Here is a 27,631-nt window from a genome sequence, read left to right as displayed (position 1 = left end):
ATGGTCACAACATGTCCAAGAGGCAGAATGATGAGGAATGTGGGAACCCAGACAGAGGTCCCGCACAAACAGGCGGCTGTGCAGATCTCTGCCTGCGGAGAGTGCCTGAGCCTGGCACTTGAACCGGAGGGAGTCAGAGACACTGTTTGTGTGCGGGGTGATCAAGTAAATGATCTGCTCAGGCAGGTGGTTGAACTGAGGGAGGAGGTAGAAAGGTTGAGAACGATCGAAGAGTATGAAAATGAGATTGACTGGTGGAGCCATACTCTGAGACAAAGGCAGCAGCTAGAGGGTCTACAAGAAATACATGACTCCCTCCCCTCCTCTCACCAGGCAGAAGGAGGGGATGTGGGGGACAGGGGGGAATGGAGTCAGGTCCTTCCTCGGAAAGGCAAGTGAAAACCTTCTTGGCCCCCCTCGCCTTCCCAGTTGCCATTGTACAACAGGTATGAGGCTTTGGAACTAGACAGCTAGCCAAATGAAGATGGAAATGAGGACCCATCTGGTGAGTCACCCACAGCTTGTCCCTCAGCCTCAAGACTTGCGACTTCTTCAATTAAGAAGAAAAGGAGGGTAATTGTAGTAGGTGACTCTGTTCTGAGGGGTATGGAGGGGCCCGTATGTCGACCAGACCCATACCATAGAGAGGTCTGGGGCTCGGGTTAGAGATATTAAAAGGAAGGTCACTGCTCTCGTGCAGCCCTCTGATTACTACCCCTTATTCGTTATCCAGGCAGGTAACGATGAGGTGGTAGAGAGAAGTTTTAAGTCACTCAAAAAGGACTTCAAGGCACTGGGGTGGCTAATTGAAGGCTCGGGAGCTCAGGTCATGTTTTCATCAATCCCTCAAGTGGAAGGGAAAACTTCTGAGAGAGGGTGGAAAACATATCTGATTAACACGTGGCTCAGAGACTGGTGGCACTGTTGGAATTTTGGGTTCTTTGATCATGGCGAGGTTTATAAGGCACCTGATCTGCTGGCAACAAATGAGACAGGTGGGATGCAGCTGTCCCAGAGGGGGAAAAGGGTTCTGGGGCAGGAGTCAGCAGGGCTTATTGACAGGGCTTTAAACTAGATATGAGGGGGGATAGGGAGATGACTGGGCCTGTTAGGAACAAGCTCAAGGGAAGCATGCCAAAGCTTGAAGGATGGTGGACTGGTGAGGGCTCTCCCTCTGCCACTTCATTTGAGAGAAGGGAAAGATGTTTAGGAACCGTGGAAGCACCTGAGAAGGGTCTGGTAGGGAATGGGGCCCACACTCACAAAAAGGTGTTGGATTCATTAGCTCAAGTGCATCTATACCAATGCACGCAGTATGAGCAACAAACAGAGGGAGCTTGAAGCCATGATACAGCACAAGAACTATGACATAGTAGCTATAACAGAAACGTGGTGGGATGCCTCACACAACTGGAGTGCAGCAATCGATGGCTACAAGCTCTTCAGGAGGGATAGACAAGGAAGGAGAGGTGGTGGAGTGGCCCTGTATGTAAAAGAATGTTATGACAGCTCAGAAATCAAGTGTAGTGATAACGGGGTTGAGAGTGTTTGGATTAGGTTGAGGACCAATAAAGCAGATCTTGCTGTGGGAGTCTGCTATAGACCTCCCAACCAAAGCAGTGAGGGGGATGAAGCTTTCTATAAACAGTTGGGAGAAATCTCGTGGTCACTTGTCGTTGTTCTTGTGGGGGACTTTAACCTCCTGGGTATCTGCTGGAATCACAGCACAGCAGAGAGGGAACAATCCAGGAGGTTCCTGGAATGTGTGGAGGATAACTTCCTCACACAGCTGGTGGGTGAGCTGACCAGGGAAGGTGCCCTCCTGGACCTGCTTCTTGTGAACAGGGAAGAGCTTGTGGGGGAAGTAAAGGTTGGAGGTTGTCTAGGGTGCAGTGATCATGAGATGATTGAGCTTTCGATCCTTGGAGAAACAAAGAGCGGGGTTAGTAAAACTGCCACCTCAGACTTCTGGAGGCAAACTTTGACCTGTTCAAAAGACTGATTAACAAAATCCCTTGGGAGGCTGCCTTGAAGGATATGGGAATCCAGGAAGGCTGGACATACTTCAAGATAGAAGTCTTAAATGCACAGGAGCAGGCTGTTCCTGTGTACCGAAAAACAAGCAGGTGGAGAAGGAGACCGGCCTGGCTAAACAGGGACCTTTGGCTGGATCTCAAGAACAAAAGGAGAATCTATTGCCTTTGGAAGAGGGGCCAGGTCTCTCATGAAGACTATAAAGCTGGGAGATGGGGAGGGGAAGCAGATTGAGGTCAGCACAGTTGAAGAGGAGGTGGTCAGAGACCTGCTACACCACTTGGATGCACACAAGTCTGTGGGACCGGATGGGTTACACCCAAGGGTGCTGAAAGAGTTGGCAGATGTGCTCGCCAAGTCGTTTTCCACGATTTACCTGAAGTCATGGCTAACTGGGGAGCTCCATTTGGACTGGAGAGTGGCAAATGTGACACCCATCTACAAGAAAGGCAGAAAGGACAATCCAGGAAACTATAGACCTGTCAGTCTGACCTTGGTGCCAGGGAAGGTCATGGAGCAGGTCATCTTGAGCGCCATTAAAAGTCATATATGGGCAACCAGATGATCAGGCCCAGTCAGCATGGGCTTGTGAAAGGCAGGTCCTGCCTGACAAACCTGATCTCCTTCTACGACAGGGCAACATGCTTATGGGTTGAGGGAAAGGCTGTGGATGTTGTTTACCTTGACTTTAGTAAGGCCTTTGACACCGTTTCCCACAGCATTCTACTGGCAAAACTGGCTGCTCGCGGCTTGGATGGGCACACGCTTCGCTGGGTAAAAAACTGGCTGGATGGCCGGGCCCAGAGAGTTGTGGTGAACGGAGTTAAATCCAGTTGGTGGCTGGTCACGAGTGGTGTCCCCCAGGGCTTGGTTTTGGGGCCACTCCTGTTTAACATCTTTATTGATGATCTAGACGAGGGGATCGAGTGCACCCTCAGTAAGTTTGCAGACGACACCGAGTTGGGTGGGAGTGTTGATCTGCTTGAGGGTAGGGAGGCTCTGCAGAGAGACCTGGACAGGCTGGAGCGATGGGCTGAGGCCAACTGCATGAGCTTCAATAAGGCCAAATGCCGGGTGCTGCACTTGGGCCACAACAACCCCCAGCAGCGCTACAGGCTTGGGGAGGAGTGGCTGGAGAGCTGCCAGTCAGAGAGGGACCTGGGGGTGTTGACTGACAGCCGGCTGAACATGAGCCAGCAGTGTGCCCAGGTGGCCAAGAAGGCCAATGGTATCGTGGCTTGTATCAGCAATAGCGTAGCCAGCAGGGACAGGGAAGTGATCTTGCCACTGTACTTGGCACTGGTGAGGCCGCACCTCGATGACTGTGTTCAGTTTTGGGCCCCTCACTCCAAAAAGGACATTGAATTCCTCGAGCATGTCCAGAGAAGGGCAATGAAGCTGGTGCAGGGTCTGGAGCACAGGTCTGATGAGGAGCGGCTGAGGGAACTGGGGGGGGTTTAGTCTGGAGAAGAGGAGGCTGAGGGGAGACCTCATCGCCCTCTACAACTACCTGAAAGGAGGGTGCAGAGAGCTGGGGATGAGTCTCTTTAACCAAGTAATAAGTGATAGGACAAGGGGGAATGGCCTCAAGTTGCGCCAGGGAAGGTTTAGGCTGGATATTAGGAAGTATTTCTTTACAGAACGGGTTGTCAGGCATTGGAATGGGCTGCCCAGGGAGGTGTTGGAGTCCCCATCCCTGGAGGTGTTTAAGAGTTGGGCTGACATAGCGCTGAGGGATATGGTGTAGTTGGGAACTGTCAGTGTTAGGTTAATGGTTGGACTAGATGATCTTCAAGGTCTTTTCCAACCTAGACGATTCTGTGATTCTAATGGATTACTTGTGGAACAGAGCATGCAGTAAAATGAATAATGGAGGGGAATTTTTAAAAATTGCAAACTGACCTTTGAAATGTCAGAATTTGGATGTTTCCTGTAATCAACATTCTGTGATAAATGAGAGCAGTAAATGTAAAGATCCTTGGTTCAAAGTGTGTGTAATCGAAATCCAATGAGAGATCGATGGTCTTTTGGTGACCTTTTCTGAAAAGGTCAAATGACAACATTTATGGGAAATTTTTCTTGTGCTTGGAGGATGATTATAAATGGATTTATTTCATTTCAGTGTTCTAGCTGTAGAGGAAAACTATGCCTATATGTGTGTGTTCTATGTATTTATATGTGTATGTATGCAATTTTCAGTAATTTGCTCTTGCAGGTGTATAAATTTTGCACATAAAAATATGTATACACATACCTTTATGTGTATATAATTTGAAATTTTAAGTTACTGTTATTAATGCTCATAAACAGTGAAATAGTACTTCAAACATATAAAATCCTATCCAGGTTTTTTAAAACTCTTAGGAAGACAATAGGAGGATCTATCATGAATTCACTGGGAAATTGTTTTCATTCTGCCGACAATGACAATGTATTGGATATAAATTTGTCAACAAAAGGTCTTACCACATCATCAGAATCCACACAATACTTTGTGGGAAGCAGGAGTCTCACTTTCAGAGGTACGTTTTAAGAATAAGTCCACTGAGCAACTGTTGGAGAATATTTTTGTGTTTATATTATGTAAACTAGCACCAAAAAGTCCAAAGTGATTCAAAGTTGTAAATGAATGAGACGTGTAGTCATCACCAGGACATCATCATCTTTTTTGTCTGTCCTGCAGTTTTGTAGTTGAATTGATGAAAATATGCTATCCTATTGATCATTTTTCTGAATGATTGATATCAGATCATTTTTTTGGTGGCAAAAAAGCATATGTGTTCAGCTTTCAGCTATAACTGATTTTTTTATCTCCTTAAAAATATTCTTGAAGAACAGATGTTTTCCATGTTTCTGTGGAAAAGAATTGATTATGAGCTCTTCCACTTAATTACAAAAGCTTTGTATGCCTGTAGCTTAAACATAATTGCTTTAAAAAAAATCAGTTATTACATCAGTCTTATCATGAATTACTGGGAAGTCATGTAGACAACATCAGCTTTGGCTGGACTGTGTTTTATAGTGTGTTAGAATTAAAATCAGGTACACTAGTTTCAGGAAACTAACATTTATTGAAATATATAAAGAAATGATCAAACTAATTGAATATTTGACTGTCCAAGGTGTATGTTGAATTTGTAATTACATACTGTTACACTTTTATAAGTTCAAAATGCCTTCTCCAAATTTCCAACTGCCAGTGAAAGCATTTGACTTGTATATAGAGGATGTTATTTTAAAAAGAAATTGAAAGACCAGGGTAGTGTATGGATACTTCATTAGTAAAGCTTGTTCTTTTATATAGTATCAGCTATGAAAAGGCCATTTGTAAGGCATGTTATAGTTCTGTAACTTTTATGTTGCCTCCAAAATGCTGCATGCTCAATGAAAATTATTGGCAGTTCAGTTCTTATCAGACACCAGAACATCCACACAGAAATACTCTCTTACATTTTTTTCTCACTGAGGAAGCTTAATGAGAACTTGCCCTTTTGGACAAGTGGTAGTTGAACAACAGGGCATAAATCCACAGGGACACGCTTTCAGTAGTTTCCCTGTTCACAGAACTGTTTGCTTCCTTCATGGAAATCCAAATGGAGATCTGAGAGCCTAGCTCAGTTTTCTCTCCTTTTGCATCATTCACCATTAATGAACTAACATGGATAATAATATAATTATTCTGATAACAGTAAATGGGTTTGATGGCTCTGGCAACAAGTAACCTGGTCACACACTCTTTGCTCTAGTGGTTCTGTGCTTGTTGTAAGAAATGGGGTGAGGGGGGGGCAAAAGAAGAGATTTAACAGTGTAAAATATCAGCTATAACTGGACATAGAAATAAATCTGTAGAAAGGTAAGCAGTTTTTACCATGGCCCCCTTAAGAGTTGAACTGCAGTTTAAATTAAATGAAAAAGACTGCTTCCATATGAGAAAATAGCAATATGTCTTATGAGATGTATTTCATTGATATGCAGGTATATGATGCCAAATCATAGTGACAAAAAGCACAGGTGCTCTGATCTTTAAGTGGCCTGTTCTATGAATATTTCTTTAGAGTATGCAGCATTAACTATTTTTGGAACTATCCTAAAGTTAAATGTGCCAGTTATTATTTCATACCGTTATTCTGCAATCCGAAGCTTCAGCTACATGTTGTGATGTGTTGTGTTTTTATTTGCATTACCAGGTGATTTGATATTGCAGACAAATGGCAGTCGGAGTCTAATTTTTCCGACATGGCTGACTGATGCATTTTATATTAAATGCAGTCACTAGAAACTGGCCAGGAATATCCTATCTCATGATTATTATAACTTGTGATTAAAAGATGTGTTATGTTAAGACAGCTTTGTCACAATCTTCCTATGAAAGACAAACGAAATATCTTTCAATTCAAGCAGTATACACAGCGTGTCAAGCTGTTGTCTTTCAAAGTAGTGCAAGGAATTGCTTCCTTTCTTAATAGTTTTGGTATTCACTATGAAATGAGCTTTCAATAAACGACTCCTCTAGCAATAGCATGGATGAGAATAGCAAATTAAAGTGTGAAAGTCAGTGAATAGGTTAAGAATGCAACCATTTATCACTTATTTTTATACTTCGGGTAAATTTTCAGCACTGTGTACATATGCCTTTATTATACTAAGGAGATTTGCATTTTAATTCACTGCACATAGTAAACCTTTACAAACCTGTCAAAAATAACAAATGTCATAGCCTTGCATGCTCCAATCTATTGTTTAACCAAAAAGGTATGAATGTGTATTAAGACCTTAAATCTATCACAACTTTACACACTTTGGTATTAACACAGGAGTTAATGTTGGCAATTATACATAAGATGGCACGTTGTTTGGGCATTAAGTCCTTGGACTTGCTTGTCAGTTAAGGAGTAAATATTCAGAAGAATAATGACTTTATGTGAGCTAATGTTTTGCCCACAGTTTTGCACTCGTCTTTACAAATCTTTGTCTCTAAATATCAAAGAGTGAATCGGGCACTTGGAGATGCTTTTACTGAATTTTGCTTTCATAATTTAGTTTGCAAATGTATATTACATTTGCAGATAGTGAGATCAAGCCTTGAATTAGCTTTAAAAATATTTGTCCTTCCAAAATGAAAGAAATTGTTCAGCTGTCAGTGGAACAGATTAGTTCAGAGACTTTTTTTGGCTGGTACTTCTTACTGATAAAATCGGTGTGATGTTTACCTGAGAAGATGCTCCATCAGGGATATATCTTGAAGTGAAGTGGAGACAAAGAATTCTAAGACTATTTATGAAGCGCTAATGCTATGAAACAGATTTGAAAGTCTTCAGGAAGTTGCCTCCTTTGATACATGAGAACACCTGCTCTAATTTATGTAAGTCTTAATGTTTATCTCTTGTTCTCTTGTCTTCTCTTCAACCTCAATGAACTCATGAAGTTAAACTTTTCATGATGCCCCACATAAAAGCTTCTGTTTGTACTAGAATAAGCATCAGCCTCTTCATTAGCTGTGTGAGACTGTCCTGGATTTTATGACCAAATCAATTCTGGTTCAATAAGATTACTACTGGGCTATCAGAAGCTGCCAGTGAAGAGTGTAGCAATAATATGCAAAATTATTTTCAAGTTTTTTTTTTTAAAGAAAGCATACATGCCTTGAGTTAAAATTTCTCGTACAGATTTATAGGCTCCAGAGTTAGTATTAGAAAGTGTGTGTTTTGTGAAAGTTCATCTAAAGAAGAAAACCCCACCCAGTTGGCTGTTATAGCAAGCATACCTCAAATATCCTCAAATGCCACTGTTTTGTCCTCCTGGCATGTATGCATTCTTTCACTGTCTTTGGCCCAAGATAATTATGATGGTCATGTAGGAGTTATGTTTTTGGGAAGATGGTAAAGATCTATGAATCAGTATAATCCTAACATTTATGCAGCTTTACCTGACGAAGAAGTTCCAGTAGGAAAAAATGGTGTGGTAACTCATAAAGGAAACTTTCTACTATCATTATATTTTCAATTGCTGTAAAGGTATATGGCATTTCGAAATGCCAGTTTCAAAAGAGAAAGGTAGCTTCAGTTTTTTCCTTTTCAGTGGTTCTTTAGATACTTTCATAAAAAGAATTTGTCATTATCATTTTATCTTCATGAGCAGAATTCAAAATGCTGATGCTACCAACTTTCAGCTTTGTAGAAATAAACAATTTATGTTCATACAACACAGTCCTTGATGTAGAAAGTGTAGACATCTATAGATATGTGGTGGCTTGCTGTTTGACAGGATATTTGAAAAAAAATATATTCAGGAGATGCACTGAATTCTCTCAGGACCATTTCGAAGTCTGACCCACAGAAAACTTTCACAAAAGAAAATAAATACTTCCAAATTATTTTATGCTTTTACCTCTGTAAGCACTAGATTCAGCTCAGTTTAGATGTGAAACATCAGCCTGTTGTAATATAAATTTTTCATTAGCACGGAACAGTTGAAACTCTCAAACAACTTCTTACAGATAGGTTAGCACACAGAGGAAGCATGACTGATGCAAAGTGAAAATGTCTAAACACACCTATAACACAAAAAGCTTTTGCTACTTCATAGCCATCTATTTTCAGCTCAAGTTAGTGTATATATTTATATGTCTTTGCAGAGGTTTTTGCACGAGTGTCAGTCCTGGAGGGTGAAAGAAAGCCTGGCTTTTATTCAGGTGAAAGGCAAAATGAACTCTGAAAACTGTTAAAACCACAAGGTTTGTGCTTGGCTAAGAGAAGACGGCAACTCAGCATGAACAAAGCCAGTACAAAAGAGCACCCCCCTCTATAATCAGAATTTAGTACAGGCAATATACTTTAGCGTGCAAGGAACTGCGGCTGTCTTTCCAAGTTTTGATCTCTGTTGCTGAGCTACTGTTGTCTGAAAAGGCAATAAAAGTGACCTTCCCTAGCTTTTGCTTCTCATTATTGAGGGTGAAAAATGGCAAAGCAAACAAAACAAGTGGTTAGAAATCATACTGTCAAGTCCGATACAACTATTTCATTTGACGCTTTTATTGGAATCTGATTCAGAAAATACAACTACAGAGAACTAGGGAACATGAAGAAAGTTAGAGGATACCATATAGTTTTAGGAAGGAAAAAGTAGGTATCCTAAAATTTTTATGTTTTCTTGGATGGGGCATAAGCCATGCTTATGTAGCTACATACTGCTGAGGTAGGTGATGATGTGGGTTAGGCTGCTGATGGGGTACCAGTAGAAATCGCAAGGATTAAGGTTTGAAGGCCTGTGGACTGCTGCAATATGATCAGTGACTAGTGGATGGTGATAAAATGCTGCAAATTACTGTGTGTGAGATTTATAGTGGTTGTCTTCAAGTACTCAAAGTTCAGACCTGGCAGATGAGTGCGTGAAGCAGATGTTTGACTGCTCCTGTGATTTGAGACCAGTAGGTGATAAACAGTCTGACATAAAATGAGCAGCAGTGGATTCGAACAGTGTTCATGGCAGATATATATATATATACAGTAACATATTATATGTGGGATGAGCAATTTACTGAAGATTCAGAGCTCGAGTTCTGACACTGAGAGATCAATCACATGGGATTTGTATTAAGAGGTGTTTGCTTTCTGCCTACAGATAAAAATCTCCTGTGAATGACTTGAGAGATTTGCATGTAAACCTGCCTAACAGTCTAACTGTGAGTCGTGGGCTTTTCTTTTCTGCTTCGTCATGAAATGTATATTTAAAATATTTTTGCATATAGTTTGTAAAAAATATTTTAGTATATACTTTATATATGCTTACATACATAAAAGTATATTTAAATCTCAGCTTGGGTACATAGGTAGTTACACTGTTCTTGTACAAAGCATAATGAGAATTTTTTTGAATTAAATCTGCTGCTTCTCTAAATATTCCATCTCTAAGACGTACCATTTCAAAGCTCCAGTTATTCTTCCAAGTATATAATATATTCAGATGATATAAGGCATCATGCTTGCTGGACACTGAATCTATATGCGAAGGACAATAGTCTATATCCATGTGAAAATCTGATATCAATACACTGAAAATTCGGTAGGATGAAATTGAATGGTTTTCCTTTTGTTCAGGACTATTTCTGCTCAGAACTGATAAAGTGTGATTTATTTTTTTTTTTCCCCATTCTACAGTATTGCAATTCTTAGACTTTCTCTTTGAATCATTGATTTTTTTTTTTTAAATGCAGATGACATAATGCATTATCGGAATACATCTGACTGAAATAGTCATTTGTACTAGCAATTTCCTAGGTTACACAAAATTCTTGTAAAGGTTCAACCCAGAGCTTGAAACACAATTGCACCCTGTCTACCCACTGAGTAATTCTAAATAATGAAATAGTAATGATCAAACTTCCATTCACGCCCATCAAAACACTGTGTAGGGGAACAAGAATCCACCTGCACAGATCTGATCATTGCATCAATGCTTGGCCTCATAAACATCATCTGGTGGCATAGCTTTTCTTAAAATTAATTAAGATTAGTATTATTTAAACCAGTGATGTAATGGCCAAATAAAAAAGAGTTACTATTTAGGTGAAAGATCATAGAATCATAGAATGGTTTGGGATGGAAAGGACCTAAAGATCATCTAATTCCAACCCGCAATAGATGAATGGTTCAGACTTAAATAAGTTTTAAGTGCTTTGGTTACTATTTGAAATTATAAATAGCTTTTTTTTAAAAAAAGATAAGCTTTTGGTAGACAATGAGTTCATAGCTGAGCTCAGCTCACAATGAAAATATGGTGGGTTTTCCTCTCAAGGTTTCCTTCACACAGAAGGAGGTAATGAGAGAAAAGAATGCCAGATATGGGACTAAATAGGGTAAAAAGTATTTTAGACTCTGAAGACATAACTTCATATGTTAACATTAACCAGCTGATGAAAATGGGATTAACAATGTCATCTGTATCATCATTTATTTGCGGTTTATAACGTTTGTGAAAATTCCAATGAATAGCAATATTTTAAAATTTAGTTTCTGAACTATTGAAAAATATTTTAAAAATGAATTGCAACAATAACAAAAAATCTTAAAGTTTGCAGAACTGGGACTAGGGGCTCTTTTTACATTTTATCTCTTACCTGGCTGACATTATTAGGACATACTAAAACTAAGGAATAGTATAATAAATAAAATAATAAAAATAAATGTATTTTGTGTTTATATTTATAAAACCTTTGGGAGAGGTTTGTGTAGTCTTTTCCTTTAAAAGACTGCGGAAAAATTGCAAGAAACATCACAAATGGCTGGTGGACGCTGAATCCGAACAAAAAATAAAGTTCAGATGTTCAGCCTCTCTATCCCTGTATTAAACCTGGTATCAATAGGCTGAAAATTTTGGTAGGATTAAATTTGATTTTTTTTTTCTTCAGGGCTATTTCTTCTTAGAACTAATAAAGTATTATTTTTCCATTCTACATTATTACAGTTTTTAAATTTTCTCTTTGAATCATTGATTTTGTTTTATATTTTTATTTTATATTTTATCTTATATATATCAAATACATTAGAGTATTTGAAGCACAAGTCATCTCAATGTATTCAGCTGTGGAAAACAGGAGCTATTACATTACTAGGTTTGCTGTAAAGAACAGTGACATCCATATTGGAGCAAAGATAATAAAAATAAGTTACTCTAAATTGTAAAAGATACAGTAGATTTAATTGACATAAAACCTAGTAATTGACATTGTTATACAATGGCAATTAAAAAGCACTATAAAGAGTAAGGTTTGATTCAAAGACTACCAAGGCTAACTGTACAAGAAAAACAAATGTCCTATGAAGAAAAGATACAGCATAACTGGAAAGAAGAGACTATTCCATTATTTGGTATACAAACCTGGAGAATGCAGAGCATAAGCAGAGCTTTCTGAAAGCTATGACAACTTGCTCATCCGGATTTCTCCATGGTAAGAAAATCTATATACAGATCTGAAATACTAGATTGAAAAGTGTATTTGCTTTCTGCTCTTCCACCTAGTTCAACATGATGGATTATGAAAGTGAAAAGCATAGAAGACTACGTGGTTTATTTGATATGAAGATTTCTGTACCTTCTCTTGATCTTAGCACATATTTTTCTAACTGTCCCTATTCCCCTACATTCTCTTGCAGATGATTAATGAATATGTAACTTTCTTTGAGCTCTCCAACTTTTCTGTCATCTTCAGAGGTCTTTGAACTGAACCCTTCTAGGCATTCCCAAAGGATTTAGGCACTCCGAAGTCCTTTTCATATCTTTATGTGAAGATACTTTATCTCCCTTTTGTTGTTCTAATCTGGTCTATTATTCACACAGAAACTTTATGTGCTCTTGTGCCCAAGAGGTGGCGGATGAATGTAATTTTTCTGCAGCTCCCACTTCCACCCACTCTTATTATCTCTTTAAGACCCTAAAGATTTTTTACTTAATTCTCTTTTCATGTATCGTGATCATTATCTTCACTTCATCCTGTTAATTGCTGCCATACATCTTTATTGAATGTTATTGTCTGAAAAAGAAATGTAGGAAAACATCGTGGGCTTGATCACAAACATATTCAGTAAAATGTAACCTTTCTGTTTGATTTTCAGTGGATTTACAATTAGGTTATTGTTTCCCTTTGAAATAACTTTTCAACTATAAAAGGTAGCCAGGCCTCCAGAAAAAGTTATAATGTTATTTTCTGGATCAGTCCTGAAGTTCTTTGTTCCAGCAAATCCATGGAGGCTGGATAACTAAAGGAGCTTTGGATTAGCTGTCTGAAGCTAATGGCATTAAATCAATTGCTACAGGAATATATTTAGGCTGAGCATTAATAATATGGAGGCTGGATGGCATAATGATGGAGCACTAGCCTGGGATTCGGGAGGTCTGGACTGCATTCTTGGCTCAGCCGATAACTTGCTGGGCGACCTCAGGAAAGTCACTTTACTTACTTTTGCCTTATTAAAAAGTTCTATGTGGAAAGTGCTTTGAACTCTTCTGATGTCAAGCGTTATATCACCACCATATATATATTGTAACCACGTAGGTGAAATCTATTAAATGTCAAGCAGAATGAAAGTGGTGAGTGCCTGTGGTTAAAGAACCCTTTATGGAAACTGATTGTGAGACTCCTGTCAAATCTATATTTCTGTAACAATCTCATACAAGAACTGGACAGAATATGAAGATGTCCAAAGGTTTTTTTGTCTTACAAATAGCCCTTTAGGCTGATAAGAGTGGTTTAATAATGATATATTGTACGATGTAAGATAAAAGTAGAAGGATGTATCAAGTGGGATTCTGCAGGAGTTTATCCTGATTATTGCAGTAGTCAGCCTTTTCATTAGGGTACAAAATAAGACGCACCAGGAAAGAATACAGAGAATTTCAATGATGATGAAGAGTGCTGGTCTACTGTTTTAGATAGCAATTTTATTGATAGGTACCACTGAGAAAGCTATTGTACTTCATACCACACTTTTTTTTACGGATCAGAGTCCAACTGTCAGTAGGAAGATCAGCTGCATATTACTGGTGGCAAAAAGGTAGGATTTGGGGCTACAGTAGGAGAAGAAATCATCAGAAAGAACTAAACAAGGTTTGATTTTTGAAATTGGCTGGACTCGGTCTCTCTTCACTGGGGAAGCTAAGAATGAGGTGAATCAAATGGAGTCGTTAAAGGTTATCTTTGAGAAAGTGCGGAGGATTTATTAAGTCCTAGACCCTGGAAAAGGGCAAAAGCAATCCTTATCTTTATAAAGGAAAAAAAAGAAGAGGACCAGGGCAATTACAGACCAGTCAGCCTTCCCAGAAAAAAAATACTGAAGAAACAATCAAATAATTTCTAAGGAAAAAAACCCCAACCCAAACCAAAACAGAAAGAACCCAAGAAAGTGTGAAACAACAAAAGTCTGTCAAAACCAATACCTTCAGGCTTGTAAAAATAAGAAAAAATTCAAAATAACTTGATAATATAGAGAAATGGTCTGATAAAGGTTGAATAAGGACAAATATGAGGTGCTGAACTTGTACAACAATAACTAGCTGAGCCAGTTCAGAATAAACTGAGTATCAGATCTGCAAGAGAAGATCTGGGATCTTATTGAGCATCACTAGTGGAGGTACTTAAACACTGTCAAGCTATTGTGCAAAATACAAGCACCCATTGGGTGCATAAGAAGAAACATGCCTTGCAGGGTAAGCGAAGGCACCCTGGTGAAATCCTATGTCTGTTTTCAACACTACGCTTCATGAAGGATCAGACTGGAGAAAGGTAAGTGTAAGGCAACAAGAAAGACTGTGCTAGTGAAGATTTAATAAACTAGTGTTATTTCATCTGAAGAGAAAAGAAGGCAAAGGTGCTACATTGTAATTGCCTTCAAATTCAGAAGATGCTGCTGCAAAGGTAGGGAATAATTTTTCTCTATGTCCAAGTGAATGAGACATGAAGTAATGAGCTAAACTCGAAGCAACTGATTTAGATTAGACCTTAAGAAAATGTTTCTAACAGTACGGGTAGTTCAGTGTGAGAACAGATTCTGTGCTCTCCCCAGACAATCTCCATAATTGGAAAGTTTTAAGAACAGGTTAGACTAATGTCTGCATGATCGCTGTATAGTTGGCTCAGTCCACAATCCTACTTCTCTTTGGGGAGAGCAGACTAGAAGTTGGAACAGCTACCTAGGATGTACCATTTTGGACTTTCATTCCAGTAATTTTTTCTGTGCATGTTCTGTCTTCTGTTGCTACCTCACTGTAATTTATATACAGCTAGTCTATGATAGTTTCATTAGAAGGGCAATGTAAATAAAAGTGGTGAGAAAAATATATTAATGTTTGTAAAGTACTTTATGAGCCTCAGCTGAAAGCCAGTATATAAGCACAAACGTTATTATGGGAAATCAATGAATAAAGTAATAAAGTAAATTGAATAAAAAAATTTTAAAAACCCAAAGAAGTGCTATAATATGCACATGAAACCCATAAAATATATATTAACCTTAAATAGTAACAGCCCATTTTCAGGTTTTTTTAACTAAGTCTTTTTTTATTTACCAAATTTCAAACAATTAATCAGACCTATGTAATCAAAAAAAGTTTATTTCTTATTACCTATTCATATTGCAATCCTAGCATTTGAGATGATTACATACTATATATAAACACATACCTACTATGTAATCATTTAAAGTGCTGCGAACAGCATATAGGTAGTTCAAAATGAACACCATATGCACAGCACAAAACATTAATAGCTTTCTAGAGTGTGTCACGTTATGAGAAACTCCCTGAAATGAATTTGACTTATTCATTAGTGAGATGAAGAAAACTGATTACACCCAGTGAACTATTTTCGACGTCGACGACGACTATTTTCAAATAAGGGATAATCTTACCCTCAAGATTTTGGGTTTTTTTCCTTGAAGAAAAAAACATGTTTTGAAGAAGAACATGTTTTTAAAGCAGCTGCAACCGATCAATCATGCTTGAATCCTATGGTACTATTTTTGTTGGTTTTACTTAATCAGTTAATTTTAAGATGACCTATTTCTACTTCATAGTAAATAAATATGAATTTCCTATTTCTGAAATGGGAGTTGCTTCTCTGGTAAATACCCAGCACTCTTTAGATACTTAAAGAAACAATAAAGATGCAGAAGAGTTAATTGAAGAATTTTTTTAGTTGGAAAATTAATGAATATTTCAGGCAACAGAGTTTGAAGGAAAAAGAATCATAGCTTTAAATGAGCAAATTCATTAATCAGAAAGAAGCTAGACAGACAGTCAACATTTCTTTGCTTATTAATGTTTACAGGATATACAAAAATACATAATAACACAAATAAAAATCCTGTGAACAGCCTGTTCTTTTCCTTTCATAGCCAGGTTATTCAAATTTGCACTTTGTCTAACACTAATCCTAACTGTAAGTGGAAACAGATCCAGATGCAGCAGCAATTTAAGAAGGATATCAGGAGGGGATCATTGAGGTAGTTTATGAAATGAATTAATGAGAGTTAATTATGTATTCTACATTTACAAGTCCTTTCATCTAAGTCTCTTGGAGCAATTTATAAACATCACTGCACTGCTGCAACAGAAGAAACAGTTATTGCATAAAATTCTCAGGTGTTTGTAAGTCCTACTGATGCGGTGTAGTAACTAGGCATCTAATGACCAAGTCACCTTAGAAAAGAAGACTTCGAGACCTGAATTTTGATGTATTTATAAGCATTTAGATGCTTTCAATGCCTCCCAATTTTCTTTACTTTATTAAAGAAGATACAAGTACAAAGAGCTTGGTTCTGTTCTCTCACCCAGCTGGGAGCTGTTGGCACCAACAGAGCTTAAATCCATGATGTGCTGATTGTCTTCATAAAATAATGAGAAGGAAATGTAGACATCTCATACCTGCAGCATCTTACAGGATTTACATGGTCAGAATCAGGCCCAGAAATATGACGTAAGGGAAGTCACATAATTGTGACAGAGTATCAAGTCTATAACCATGCCTATACTTTTACCACAAAACTTTCCTCCTGCAGTCACAGATTAATAAAACCTAAGGTAGGACTTGGAGAAAAACAACAAACCAATTAGCTTTTAAGGATAAGTGAAGAAATCAGATACAAAATTTGGGCTATGTAGGCTTTTTCATGCAGAGAAACATGACTTGGAATACTTGATCATGTAAAAAGCCAAAAAGATTGAAGCAAAAGTAACATGTGTTGTCAAGAAATAATACTGTTTGCAGTGGTATTGTAAAAGGAAGTGAAAAAAGGAGAAAAAGCCAGAATTATTTACTTTGGTTTCTAACCTTAATTCTGGTATAAATAAATTACAAAACATAAGAGAAATTGCATTATTTTGGTGGAGAGCGGGTCAAACAAACCATTTTACTTCCTTTTGTTTTCTTGTTTCTTAGATACTTCCTGGAGGACTTGAGAACAGTCAGAACTGTCATGAGATGGTCTTTCGCCCTCTTGCATGGGAAGAAACAGGTCAGTTGTATGTGTTCATCAAAGTTGAACAATTTTCTTTTAAATGAAAATTCTTCTATAAGCCCTGTGGCTGTGGCCTAAAACAAAGGCAGTGCCCCCAGTGAATGCCAGGGGAGGGCAGCCTGGAAGAGAGGTCTGTCAATATTCAGTGAAGGGAAAAAGGAGTAATCCCGGGGCAGATATGGAGCAAGGTTGTTTTGCATGTGTGTGGAAGCACTGACCAAACACAAACTGGTTACAGAGCTGTTAGGACTAGGTTCAAGAGCCATTGGCAAACGAAGAGGGGCTGGTGGAACAACGGGGAGCAAGGCATAGGCAGTGGATGCACTTCACAACACAAGCTCTGTAGCAGTTTATTTTACTGGTGAACTCTCCAAACGTAAGCCTGGATCTTGTTGACATTTGGATCTCAGCAGTTAGGAGTCCATATATGTTTTAGGACAATGACCCAGATACATGCTTCGCTTGTAAAACAAACAATGGGAATTTTGATGATCTTAGATCTGAGTGGTCGTTTTATCACAAGTCCTGAACCAACAGCTGTTACAACTGTCATCTGAAGGGTGAGTTTCTTCAACAGACATCATATCACCTGAGGGAAGAAAAGGAGAATTCTCCCCTGAATGAAGCACAAGGAGGGTTCAAGGGGCTGTTTCTTGAGACTGTACAGAACCATGGACTGGATCACCACTTTTTGGTTAAAATTTCTTCAAAGTATCATAATCTCTGAAGTAGTGAAAGCAATGAATTGTGGGAGCACAGCTGGGCTCTCAGCTGATGGAAATACTAAGAGGGGGTCCATGCTGTCTGAGGAAGCTTCCTGAATGTCTGGGTTACTTAAAGTGAAATACAGTAAGACTTCTTGGCAGTATTTGGTGTTGGGCACTGATGTAGAGTACAGCTTCTCAGAACTGATGGTTTTATGGTTTCAAATAGTTCACTGGGATGCAATTTGGCTGGTTCAACAGATCTTGGCTCAGGACTTTACTGTGTTACATCATGTTTGTACCAGTTCTTGCTTTTTGGCATTTAGCTGTAGTTTCTGCCCTCTATCCGGTAAAGGATGGCAGGAAATTGTGAAGATTTAAGTGGTAATGAATCAGCATTATTGTTTGGAAGCTTGAAAGTTGCTGACCACTGCCTCAAACAAGATAGTGTCTTCAGGAGAGTCACTGGTTTTCAGACATCTTCATGTTTAGGCAGAAGACCAGATTCAGGCTGTCATTTGTCCTGTACGTTAGAGTGGATATGACCCTTGCACTGTTTAGGAAGAAATGTGGGGCAAGGGCCTTGGGACTTCTGCATTTCCTGATTTGCCTCATTGTGAGTCTGAATATTTCATCCTGATTCTGACATAGGTGTTGGTGGATTTCTTTATGATCCCCTGTGATAATCTATAAATGAGCATAAAATCATCTCGATCTGGCTCTGTTTTTATTGTCAGGTGAAAGGATCAGAATTAAATGTCTTAGCTAAGACCTCTTCTGGACTTGATTTATGCAGAGAACACAACCAAAATTGATTGAATATGACAGTGTTAATCTATTCTTCTGATGTTAGAACCTAATCCAAGACCCAGAATTATCTTTCAATCAGTATCAATGAAAAATGGGGGAATACACTGTGATTTCTTAAATGAAGATGCTATTTATCTGCATGTTCCTTTTGACTCAAATAATGTCCAAGCTCAAAAAACCCAGGAGGCTGTGCTTAATATATCTAAGTCAACTACACCACCATCCCTCTGAGGGAAGACAGTTTTACAGTTAAATCAGAAATTTTTTTATGAAGTATCAAACATCCCTGTCAATACACTTTGCCGAGCGCTTGCTTTAATTCCCAACAGAGTAAAATAAGGTGTTCCTATTTGATAATATTTGGATCAGACTTACAGTGAATCATAGTACTACAGCACAGCCTTTTTTAAAAAAAAAAACTTCTTTTATAATTCCCAGTTCCTTTGTAATGTTGACACAGCTACATCTATCCTGAATGCCTCTCAGATAGCCAAGTCCTCTGTCAGGACTCGGTATTTCTAGCACTCAGATGTGATGCTCTTGCTATTCTCCTGTTGCACCACATCCTAATGCAGATTTCCCAGTAAGAGGAAAAGAGGTGAGGAGAGCAGAACAGCCATGCTTTCTCTTACTGCGAGGCAGAACTGAAAAGTAAAGTATCATCCGTGGGCTGGAGGAAACAAATAGGCTTTACAAACATCAGGTTCATTCTGCAGGCTCCTTCCCTACCAATGCGACTGGAGAGTTGTCATTAGTGTGGCACGGACTAGTGCACATCTGAAAGGTGATCATATACTTTTTTTTTTTTTTTTTCTCCTTTGAGATCCACTCTATGGAAATAAAAACCCCTCTGGTTTTTCACTTCAGCGCGTTTACCGGTAGATGGTGCTAGCAATTGCTCTATTCACTGTGGTGCCATATGGTACTGACATTTGAAAAAAGCAACGTTTTATGACAGCAGCATGGATTACTTCTCCCTGTGAATCTATATTCTGTCAAAGAATTTACGTTAGGCCTTGCTGAAGCGCTGTCATTTTCATTTAAGCTACAGGTCCTCTGCAGCAGTCAGCGCCACAAAGGGTCTCACCTCGTCAACAACAATTTCACACAAGCGTGAGATTAGCAGAGAAACTGCTGAAACAAAAGGTACTTGTTAAATACAGCAAGGGTCAACTACAGAAGGTTGATGCTAGATGCTTCAAAAACGAGGCTTCAAGGTGCACGGAAGAAGTGCAAACTCTTATTAGGAGTGACTGCTGCCCGTGCTAACTCGTGTGCTCCGCAAACCAGGAGTTTGGCAGCGGTGCTCGGCAGCTCCTGCGCTGTTCTTCAGTACAGGTGGAGCATGGACGAGGGACATATACTTAAATCAAAGTATAGGGCAGGAGCCTGCTGATCGTCAAGCTTCCTATTAATAGACCATATGTCTGGGAGGTGAGTTAAGAAGCCCAAAATCTCTCCCATAAATCAATAAGCTCAAAGCTCGCTGAGACAGGACCTTTCTGTGATGCACTAGGAAGGTGCTCAGCCAGGTCCTTATGTTAAATTCTCCTCAGTTTTAAGCTCCTAAAACAAACAAAGGAACCAAAGCTCATAGCCACCCTTCCACCAAAACCATGGAGCCTCATTATTTCACTTACTGTGTAGGTGGAAGAAGGCAGTATAATGTACTGCCTGGGGGAAACCTACACGTCAGGCTCCGAGGGCTGAGAAGCCAACAGACTGCAGAGCAGGGGAGAGGGAGGGCTAAGGAGATGATGAACTAAGATGGATTCTTCTTCTAGTAATTAGGTTTGAAAAGAAGTAGGCATTTAGCACCAGTCTATGTTCCCTAGTATGGTGTTGTATTATTCTGGTACCCACTGAAGCTGCATCTGGGCATATAAAATTCAGAAACATAGTAAGGGAATGGGGTCTTTGGAGACCTGAGTTTAGCAGAAAAGGTAGGAAAAGCTGTTGTTACCATTTTACAGGTGAAGTTTCAAAACTTAGATTGAGAGTTAGGTGGGAAGAAAGTTTTCCTAGATCTCAATTTTAGCACCTAAATCTAAATTATACATTTTTCTTTTCCTCTTGTAAGATAACCACAGCTCTATTCTCCAATTAATCAGAGACTTTTCAACAACTCTATCTTCATGAAAACCTGAAAATGTAATATGCAGTTTGCTGGCTTGATTTTTCAAACTGCATGGCATTCAGCAGTTCTCTGACGTTTCTGGGATTATTAGCTGCCCGGCATTACACCAAGCTTCTTATTTAAGTTTCTGAAGTGTGAGGTTAGGATCCTAGTTTTAGACACAAATTTTTGCTTTGCAAATTGTGATCAGCAACTGTATAGACATTAAAAAAATAATTATCCTGACAAGGGAGTTCTCCTCCTGAGTTTTAACCCTGGCAAATTTTTAATTTCTCTTTCCTCCCTCCCAGGGAAAGGATTCACTAAAGATACAAAGAACTGTAAAACTGTCAGATCAAATGCATGATATGTATAATTAATGGTGTAGAACAAAGTGATAAACTCTCCCCTAAAAATTCTAAATCCTTTTTTTTTTTTATCTTGAAGTTGCCTCCTGCTTTCACCCTTCCAATTCCTGTAGGACTGTGTAATGTGGTTTAGATACAATCAGTTACTTCAGGGCAAGAAAACAGTGCCAGTGTTTCAGTTTTCATCTGAACAGAAACATTTTTGACCCTGGAAAGAATCACAGCTAGTGTGTGGCTTTCCTTTGGCCCGCATGTCCGCTTTCCTCTTTTCAAAAGCTACTTGTCCGAGATGTGTTGAACTGATGGTGGCTCTGCCATACCATATCAGAAAGGGCACACTGCATTGCATTCCTGCAATGCAACACGATGAAGTCAATCAAAAGTGAGGGGCTCATACGTACGGCACATTTGACAGGTACAACAGCAAATGTGGACATTATGTGTTCTTGAGGGATTGCTGAGAAAGCAAAATATGTTTCTGATGCCTACTTCAAAGCCATGTTATAAACGTTTCATCTTTAATTAGCAGGTATTCATATAGAGAATCAGGATACAGACTTTGCTTAGTTGATGGTTATATTAATTTAGATTATTTTTTATCAAATCTTAATTGTTTTGGAAATCCTTGTTCACCAAGTTGCTTTGGTAGGCAAAGGGGAGTTTTTTTGATTCTTCTGGAGAGCTAGAAAAAGATTTAATTTAAGGGTCAGATAATCAGCTCCTACATGTAATTGCATGTGAAAGTACCACTGGACCTTTATACTTTTTTGGCTTCCTGCTGTTCTTAGCAACTTTCAATAAAATATAGTAAATAAAGGGGAAAACACACACAGAAAAATTATCACAAAGAAACTTGCAGAATAATATCCATCAGAGTAATTACTTTAAAATCTTTAAAATCAGCACTCAAGGAGTCAAGATACCAAGCTCCATATGGGGAACCTTAAATTTGAAATGGTCTCTATCTGCTGAATAGTTTCATTCATACAGCCCAAATGTGCCTTGCAGACAGCCCAGATGTAATAATGGAGATTCAAATGGAGAAGACAGACACAGGTTAAGGCCTGATAAATGAAGAAACATACAACCTGTAGAGGAAAATTCCAGTAGAAAGTACTTCATGTAGCCTACTAGAGCTTATTAAGCCTTTAATAATTATACTGTGGGCCTTTACCAGATCACAGAATGATTGAGGCTGGGAGGGACCTCTGGAGGTCATCTTGTCCAACCCCCCTGCTCAAGCAGGGCCACCTAGAGCTGGCTGCCCAGGACCATGTCCAGATAGCTTTTGAGTATCTCCAAAGATGGAGACTCCACAGCAGTCATGCTATGGTGAAACTTTTTGAACCTGATATCAATCATATACTGAAGAAATACCCACTTTTTGCTGACATGAGAGCTGCCAAAACAGTCTAGTTAGTTGTATACAAGGGCACGGCCTGAGCAGAGCTCTCTGGCACAGTAATACAGCTGTGCCTTTGGGTATTCAGGTTCTGTTTAAAATGACTTTTAAAACTTGTCAGATAGTAATTGTTTAGAGGAATAAAATAAAGAAATCACAATTCTGCTCTTGATCTCCTTCCGGCAACAGAACATTTTGGCTTGTATTGCTGAGGGAAAATTGGAAAGTTTAAGAACTTAATTTTCAAATGAATAGTTTGAATTTTTCTTTTGGCATTGATACTAATATACGCACTATGTGTATGCCAAGTATCCTGCATGTCAGAATATCATCACTAATCTTGGGAAAGAGGGCTCCTTTTCAGAGAAGGACTCCAGGGAGTTAGCTGTCCTTTGAAAATTCTCTGTATTTCAGCAGGGTTGGGTATGATATAGAAGGCTGACAATGACAGAAGCAATTCTAAAGTATCTAAAGTATTAATTACCTGTCTGGACTATAGGACCCAAACTCTTGGAAGAAGAAGCACTGTCCCTTCTGTGAAGTATGAGTGACAAAAGTTCTTGACCTTGGGAAAGATCTGAAGTGAGTTATGTAAAGCAGATGCCATTGGCATCGCTTCCTTTCTTACATGGCCTAATTGCATGGTCGAGGCTGACCTAGTGTTAGGTAAAGCTGAAGAACAGTTGTTAAACAGTGCTTGATGTTCAGTATTTGCTGAATATGTTTAGTGTTTCTGTTGGGTAGTTAATGTACAAAAGTAGGGTATGTGAGCCAAAGGGAATGTTTTCTGATGCTTGACTCAGGGACAGTAAGGAAGTCGGAGAAAGTCCACTCTACTCTTAAAATCTCAGTTCTTGCACTGTCCTTTTGAAATCCAAGCAGGTTTTGCTAACCCGCTGCGTTTAATCTCAATATCTACCCTGTTATTAAAGCACTGATTTGTTCTTTCTTCTGTACTGAAAATTACACTGTTCTCATGGAAACTGCCATCGCTCCTGCAGAAGACTATATCTAGGCTTCTAAACCTATATAAGTGGACATTAATGGCATTATACAAATTCATGTAAAATAAACAGGAATGCTTGAAAAAAACATCTGCTTTCACAGGCTTGTATTAGAGCCGGTATACAGAGAGCCTGGATTTGTGTGGCTGAGGAGACATGTTTTACCTATGTTTTCTGAGGCAAGTGTGCAATATAGCCTTATTTCTGCCAGAATATTTGTCATTGATTTATGGAAACGAGGGCAGAGCGAGATCTGGAAAAGCATTTTTTTAATGGCTGTAATTCAAGCATCTGAAAAAATACATCCAGGTTCTTTCTATAGTCTATTATTTGTGTGTTTTCTTTTTAGTTCTTTCTTGAATGAGCTACTAATTTTTTTCTGTGGTAAGGCTACTATTTCACCATAACTCTGTACATGAAAAAGTACTTAGAAATATCTGCTCTGAATTTGTTTTTCATTTAATTAACAATTGAATGTTTCTTTTTTTTTTTTTTTTTTTGCTGTGAACATAACAACTTGAATTGACCTCATTTATTCTATTCAAAAATGTAAGTATTATAATTACACCACTGCCTTCCTCCTCAGATCATTTTAAGACATCATAGTTTCAATTTGTATAGCCTCTCCTCATACTGCACATATTGCTAATCTGGGGTTCCAGTTTATTAACATCTGTACCACTTTACAGTGCTACAGGATGCTATTAGACAACCAGGTTAAAACAACAGAATTCAGCAGACAGTTTTCCATTTCCTTACCCTTAGAAACAGGGCGCCAGCTACCAGGGAGACATATTCCTCCTCATTCTTTCAGACTCTAAGTCTTTTATATTTGGTACTTCATCTTTATTCCAGACACCAGTATAGCAGACGAGCAAAGTAATTGTAAACTCTTTTCATACAGGGCTTATCTTCCCTACTTGATGTCTGCAGTTTATATCATACATCAATTTGTGGTCATGATAGTACAATGTACAAAACAACAGTTTTCCACTGAAAGAAAGTAATTCTTGGCTTGATTCACAGCAGAGCTCAAGCACACCTCTTAGGGTCATAAGCTATAGGCACCCCATGTCTGACAGGACATTGTTTTGCCCTTTCTGCATTTTGGGGGGTGCTGTGTACCAGGCAGGGGTTCAGAACGGGGGCCTGGGGAGTCCCCATCTTGCAGTGGCACTGGGCCACTTGTGTGCACTGGCAGCGTGCAAAGGGTTACAGCTATCAGGGACAGTAACCTGTTCACTCAGCTGGCAGCTGAGCCCAGCCAGCATCTGCTCCGCTCTTCCTGGCAAATGCACTGAACTCTTCACAGCAAGTTCATCAATTACTACAGAAGAGCTTAAGAGCCCTTCTTCCGCCTAGTTCCTTCATCATCCTCATCCCAGAGTGCCTTTTAGCTACAATGCCTGGAAATTTAGACAAGTAGTTTCACATCTTGTAGGAGATGAGACTGAAGATTTATAGTGTGAGCTATCAAATGATGAAAGAGGTGGTAGTGGTTTCTCCTCCTGCTATTTTGTGAAATCTAATCTTACACTTTGAGAGCAGTCTGTTTTGTTCCAGATCAACCAAAATATTTTGTGTGCAAATGACCTTTTTGCTTAAGCAGGGAAAGTGGATCAAATATATTTGTTTTGGATTGAACTGTTTTAATTTTTGATTCAGTTTTTGAACAAACTTGTGGTACTGAGGTCAAAATATTAAGTGGTGTAGTAAAGAAGGTTATTCTGAAGTTACAATTCATGCCTGATACACATGGCTTGGTATCAAATACTGGTATGACACATGGAGTGTTAGTAACTGGACACCTTTCTAGTGACTTGCTGAGCCATTAATTCCATGTTCATGTATGGGTTTCCTAATGCATTAGGAGCTGGCTTTGTTCCTTGTCGCATATTTTTTAGGTGCATGATGAAATTAGAGATCTAACAAAAGAGCATGAGAATGTATTTTTGAATATCAGAAAATACAGCTGCAGTAGCAAGCCCTTCTGGGACTATTTATGTACAGTTAAGATTTGCACCCTGTATGTGTTCTGCTGTGATTGCTTGTAGAGAAAAAGTATATTTTTATACATAATGCAGCAGTGCACAGTTCATACAAGCAGAAATGCTGGACATTAAACCATGAAAGAAAGTATTTCTTTACCCTATTCTCAGTGGTGTGCTGGGAATATATGGTTTTCTAAATTATACCTGGACATCTCCAATATGTACATTATTAGATGGTTCATATAGAACTTCACTGGCTGTGCAAAAACCCAGGATATATTATTACAAATGCAGCTTCAGTGAACTTTTTTTAAAACAGCAACATAGTTTTATGCTGCATTATTTTAAATTTATTTTCAGTTTTCAGTATAAATAATAATAATAATAATGAAAATGGTGTTTTCTTTAATATCACTTTTCTTTTCTTAGCTTCTTCTTTCAGACAAACAACCAAGCCAGCATCATGGGAACAGGAGTAAACAAATTATTTTAAAAAATACTCCTTTCTTGTAAGCACTCTGGTTAGCTATGTACAATACCTTCAGCAGGTTTTCATAGAAGGAAAGTAGATGATACATTTGCCTGCAGAATTATTTTTTTCTCAAAATGAATGCCTTTTTTCAATGAAGACAAGTGAGTTTAAAAAAATGTTTTATTTCTATTCTTTTTCCCAGTATTGATTTAAGAAAAGAAAGACTTGTTACAAAATAAATGCAAACGGTTGGAAAAAAAAAGTATCCCAATATGCTGCCATAGAACTAAAATGCATTATCAAGTGATAAATGCATGAGATTTTTTTATCTCTCACTCTCCCCCCGCCTCCCTCATCACAATTAACTAGTTATGATGCATGTCAGATTGACAGCCCTGGAGACAAAATGTAATACTGCATGGGCCAAACCAGTATTAGATACCTGCCTGTTAAGATGCTTCAACTAGAAACAGAAGTAATCACTTTGGAAGTATGTCATCTCAAATCATTGATCAGACCCACACGGCCCATGACTTCCCTTCCAAGTTGTCCAGCACGGACACCTTTCTATCAGGTACTACACCTGCTGCCATCAAAGGTTTTGTGACGTGAATATATTTTTACTTACAACTGAGCGGAGCTAAACTCCTTTTTTCTAAATTTAATTTCTCTTCCTACTTCTATTTTTCCATCTTAACATAGAATTAGAGCATAATAATTACAAAAATACCCACGGCTGTCTATAGCTCTCTAGCTATAGGACAGATGAGACTGCATCCATACTCAGAAGCTAGTTGAAGCAATGAAGCCATCTGGGGTATTGAAAGATGGGGAAGAGCTGAATCACAGGCTGGTTGTTCTTGGTAAACTGAATAACTTAGTCAACGAATGGATTTCAGAACTCGGTGAGAGCAAGAATCTTCCCCCTACAGCAGTAGCTAATGTTGGTGGCAAAATATTTACATTTGGATCTTACTGGCTTAGAGTACACACTAAAGGCAGTTGAAGATGCGTATGTACCAGTTGTCAAGTTTGAGTTTGATGGTGTTGAGATTGATCTGGTGTTTGCAAGACCATCTGTGCAAACTGTTTCTGATCGTCTTGATCTTGGAGATGACTGGCATCTGAGAAGCCTGGATACAAGATGTATATGGAGCTTAGTTGATTTGAACGACAAATTGTAAGCTATTGACCCAGCATAGCATAAAACGGACATGTACCTGTTACTAGGAACTTCTGTACTTCAACTTTTTTCTTAGAGTTACTGATGAAATGCTACATCTAGTGCCAAATGAAGAGAACTTCTGGCTCACGCTCCGTGCAATTAAACTGTGGGCAAAACGACATGGCATTTACTCCAACCTGCTGGTATTTCTTGGTGGGGTTTCCTGGACAATGCTAGTAGCAAGAACATGTCCACTCTATTCAAATGCTTTGACTTCTGCTCTTGTGAACAAGTTCTTGTTTTTTTTCAACATGGTGAACCCCTCAGACCGATACCGTGTAATGCAGATCCTCACCCCAGCCTCTCCACAGCAGAACTCTACACACGAGGGGCAGCTCTGGTGGCAGCCAGCTGGGTGTCCTCATGTCCCAATGGCATCCCGAGCTCCTCCACTGCGACTGCGTGGAGGTGACCTGGCGTGGGAGGACAAGGAGGAGAGACCTTCTGCTTTTCCAAGACGCCCTTGCTATTGCCAAGCGCAGATGTGGCACTTGTGA

General features: G+C 38.9%; 1 protein-coding gene across 1 annotated transcript; it reads left to right on the top strand.

Moving 5' to 3' along the window:
• On the top strand, window positions 1-27,631 carry LOC141925529 (poly(A) polymerase gamma-like). Its single transcript, XM_074829974.1, is given in 5 exon segments — window positions 1-165; window positions 16,964-17,039; window positions 26,680-26,908; window positions 26,910-27,089; window positions 27,169-27,631. Coding segments are annotated over 5 exon segments (1,113 nt in total).

The sequence above is a fragment of the Strix aluco genome, chromosome 6, assembly GCF_031877795.1.
Source record: "Strix aluco isolate bStrAlu1 chromosome 6, bStrAlu1.hap1, whole genome shotgun sequence".
NCBI lineage: Eukaryota > Metazoa > Chordata > Aves > Strigiformes > Strigidae > Strix > Strix aluco.
Note: the sequence above shows the minus strand (reverse complement) of the source record. Positions and strands in the feature narration are given on the sequence as shown.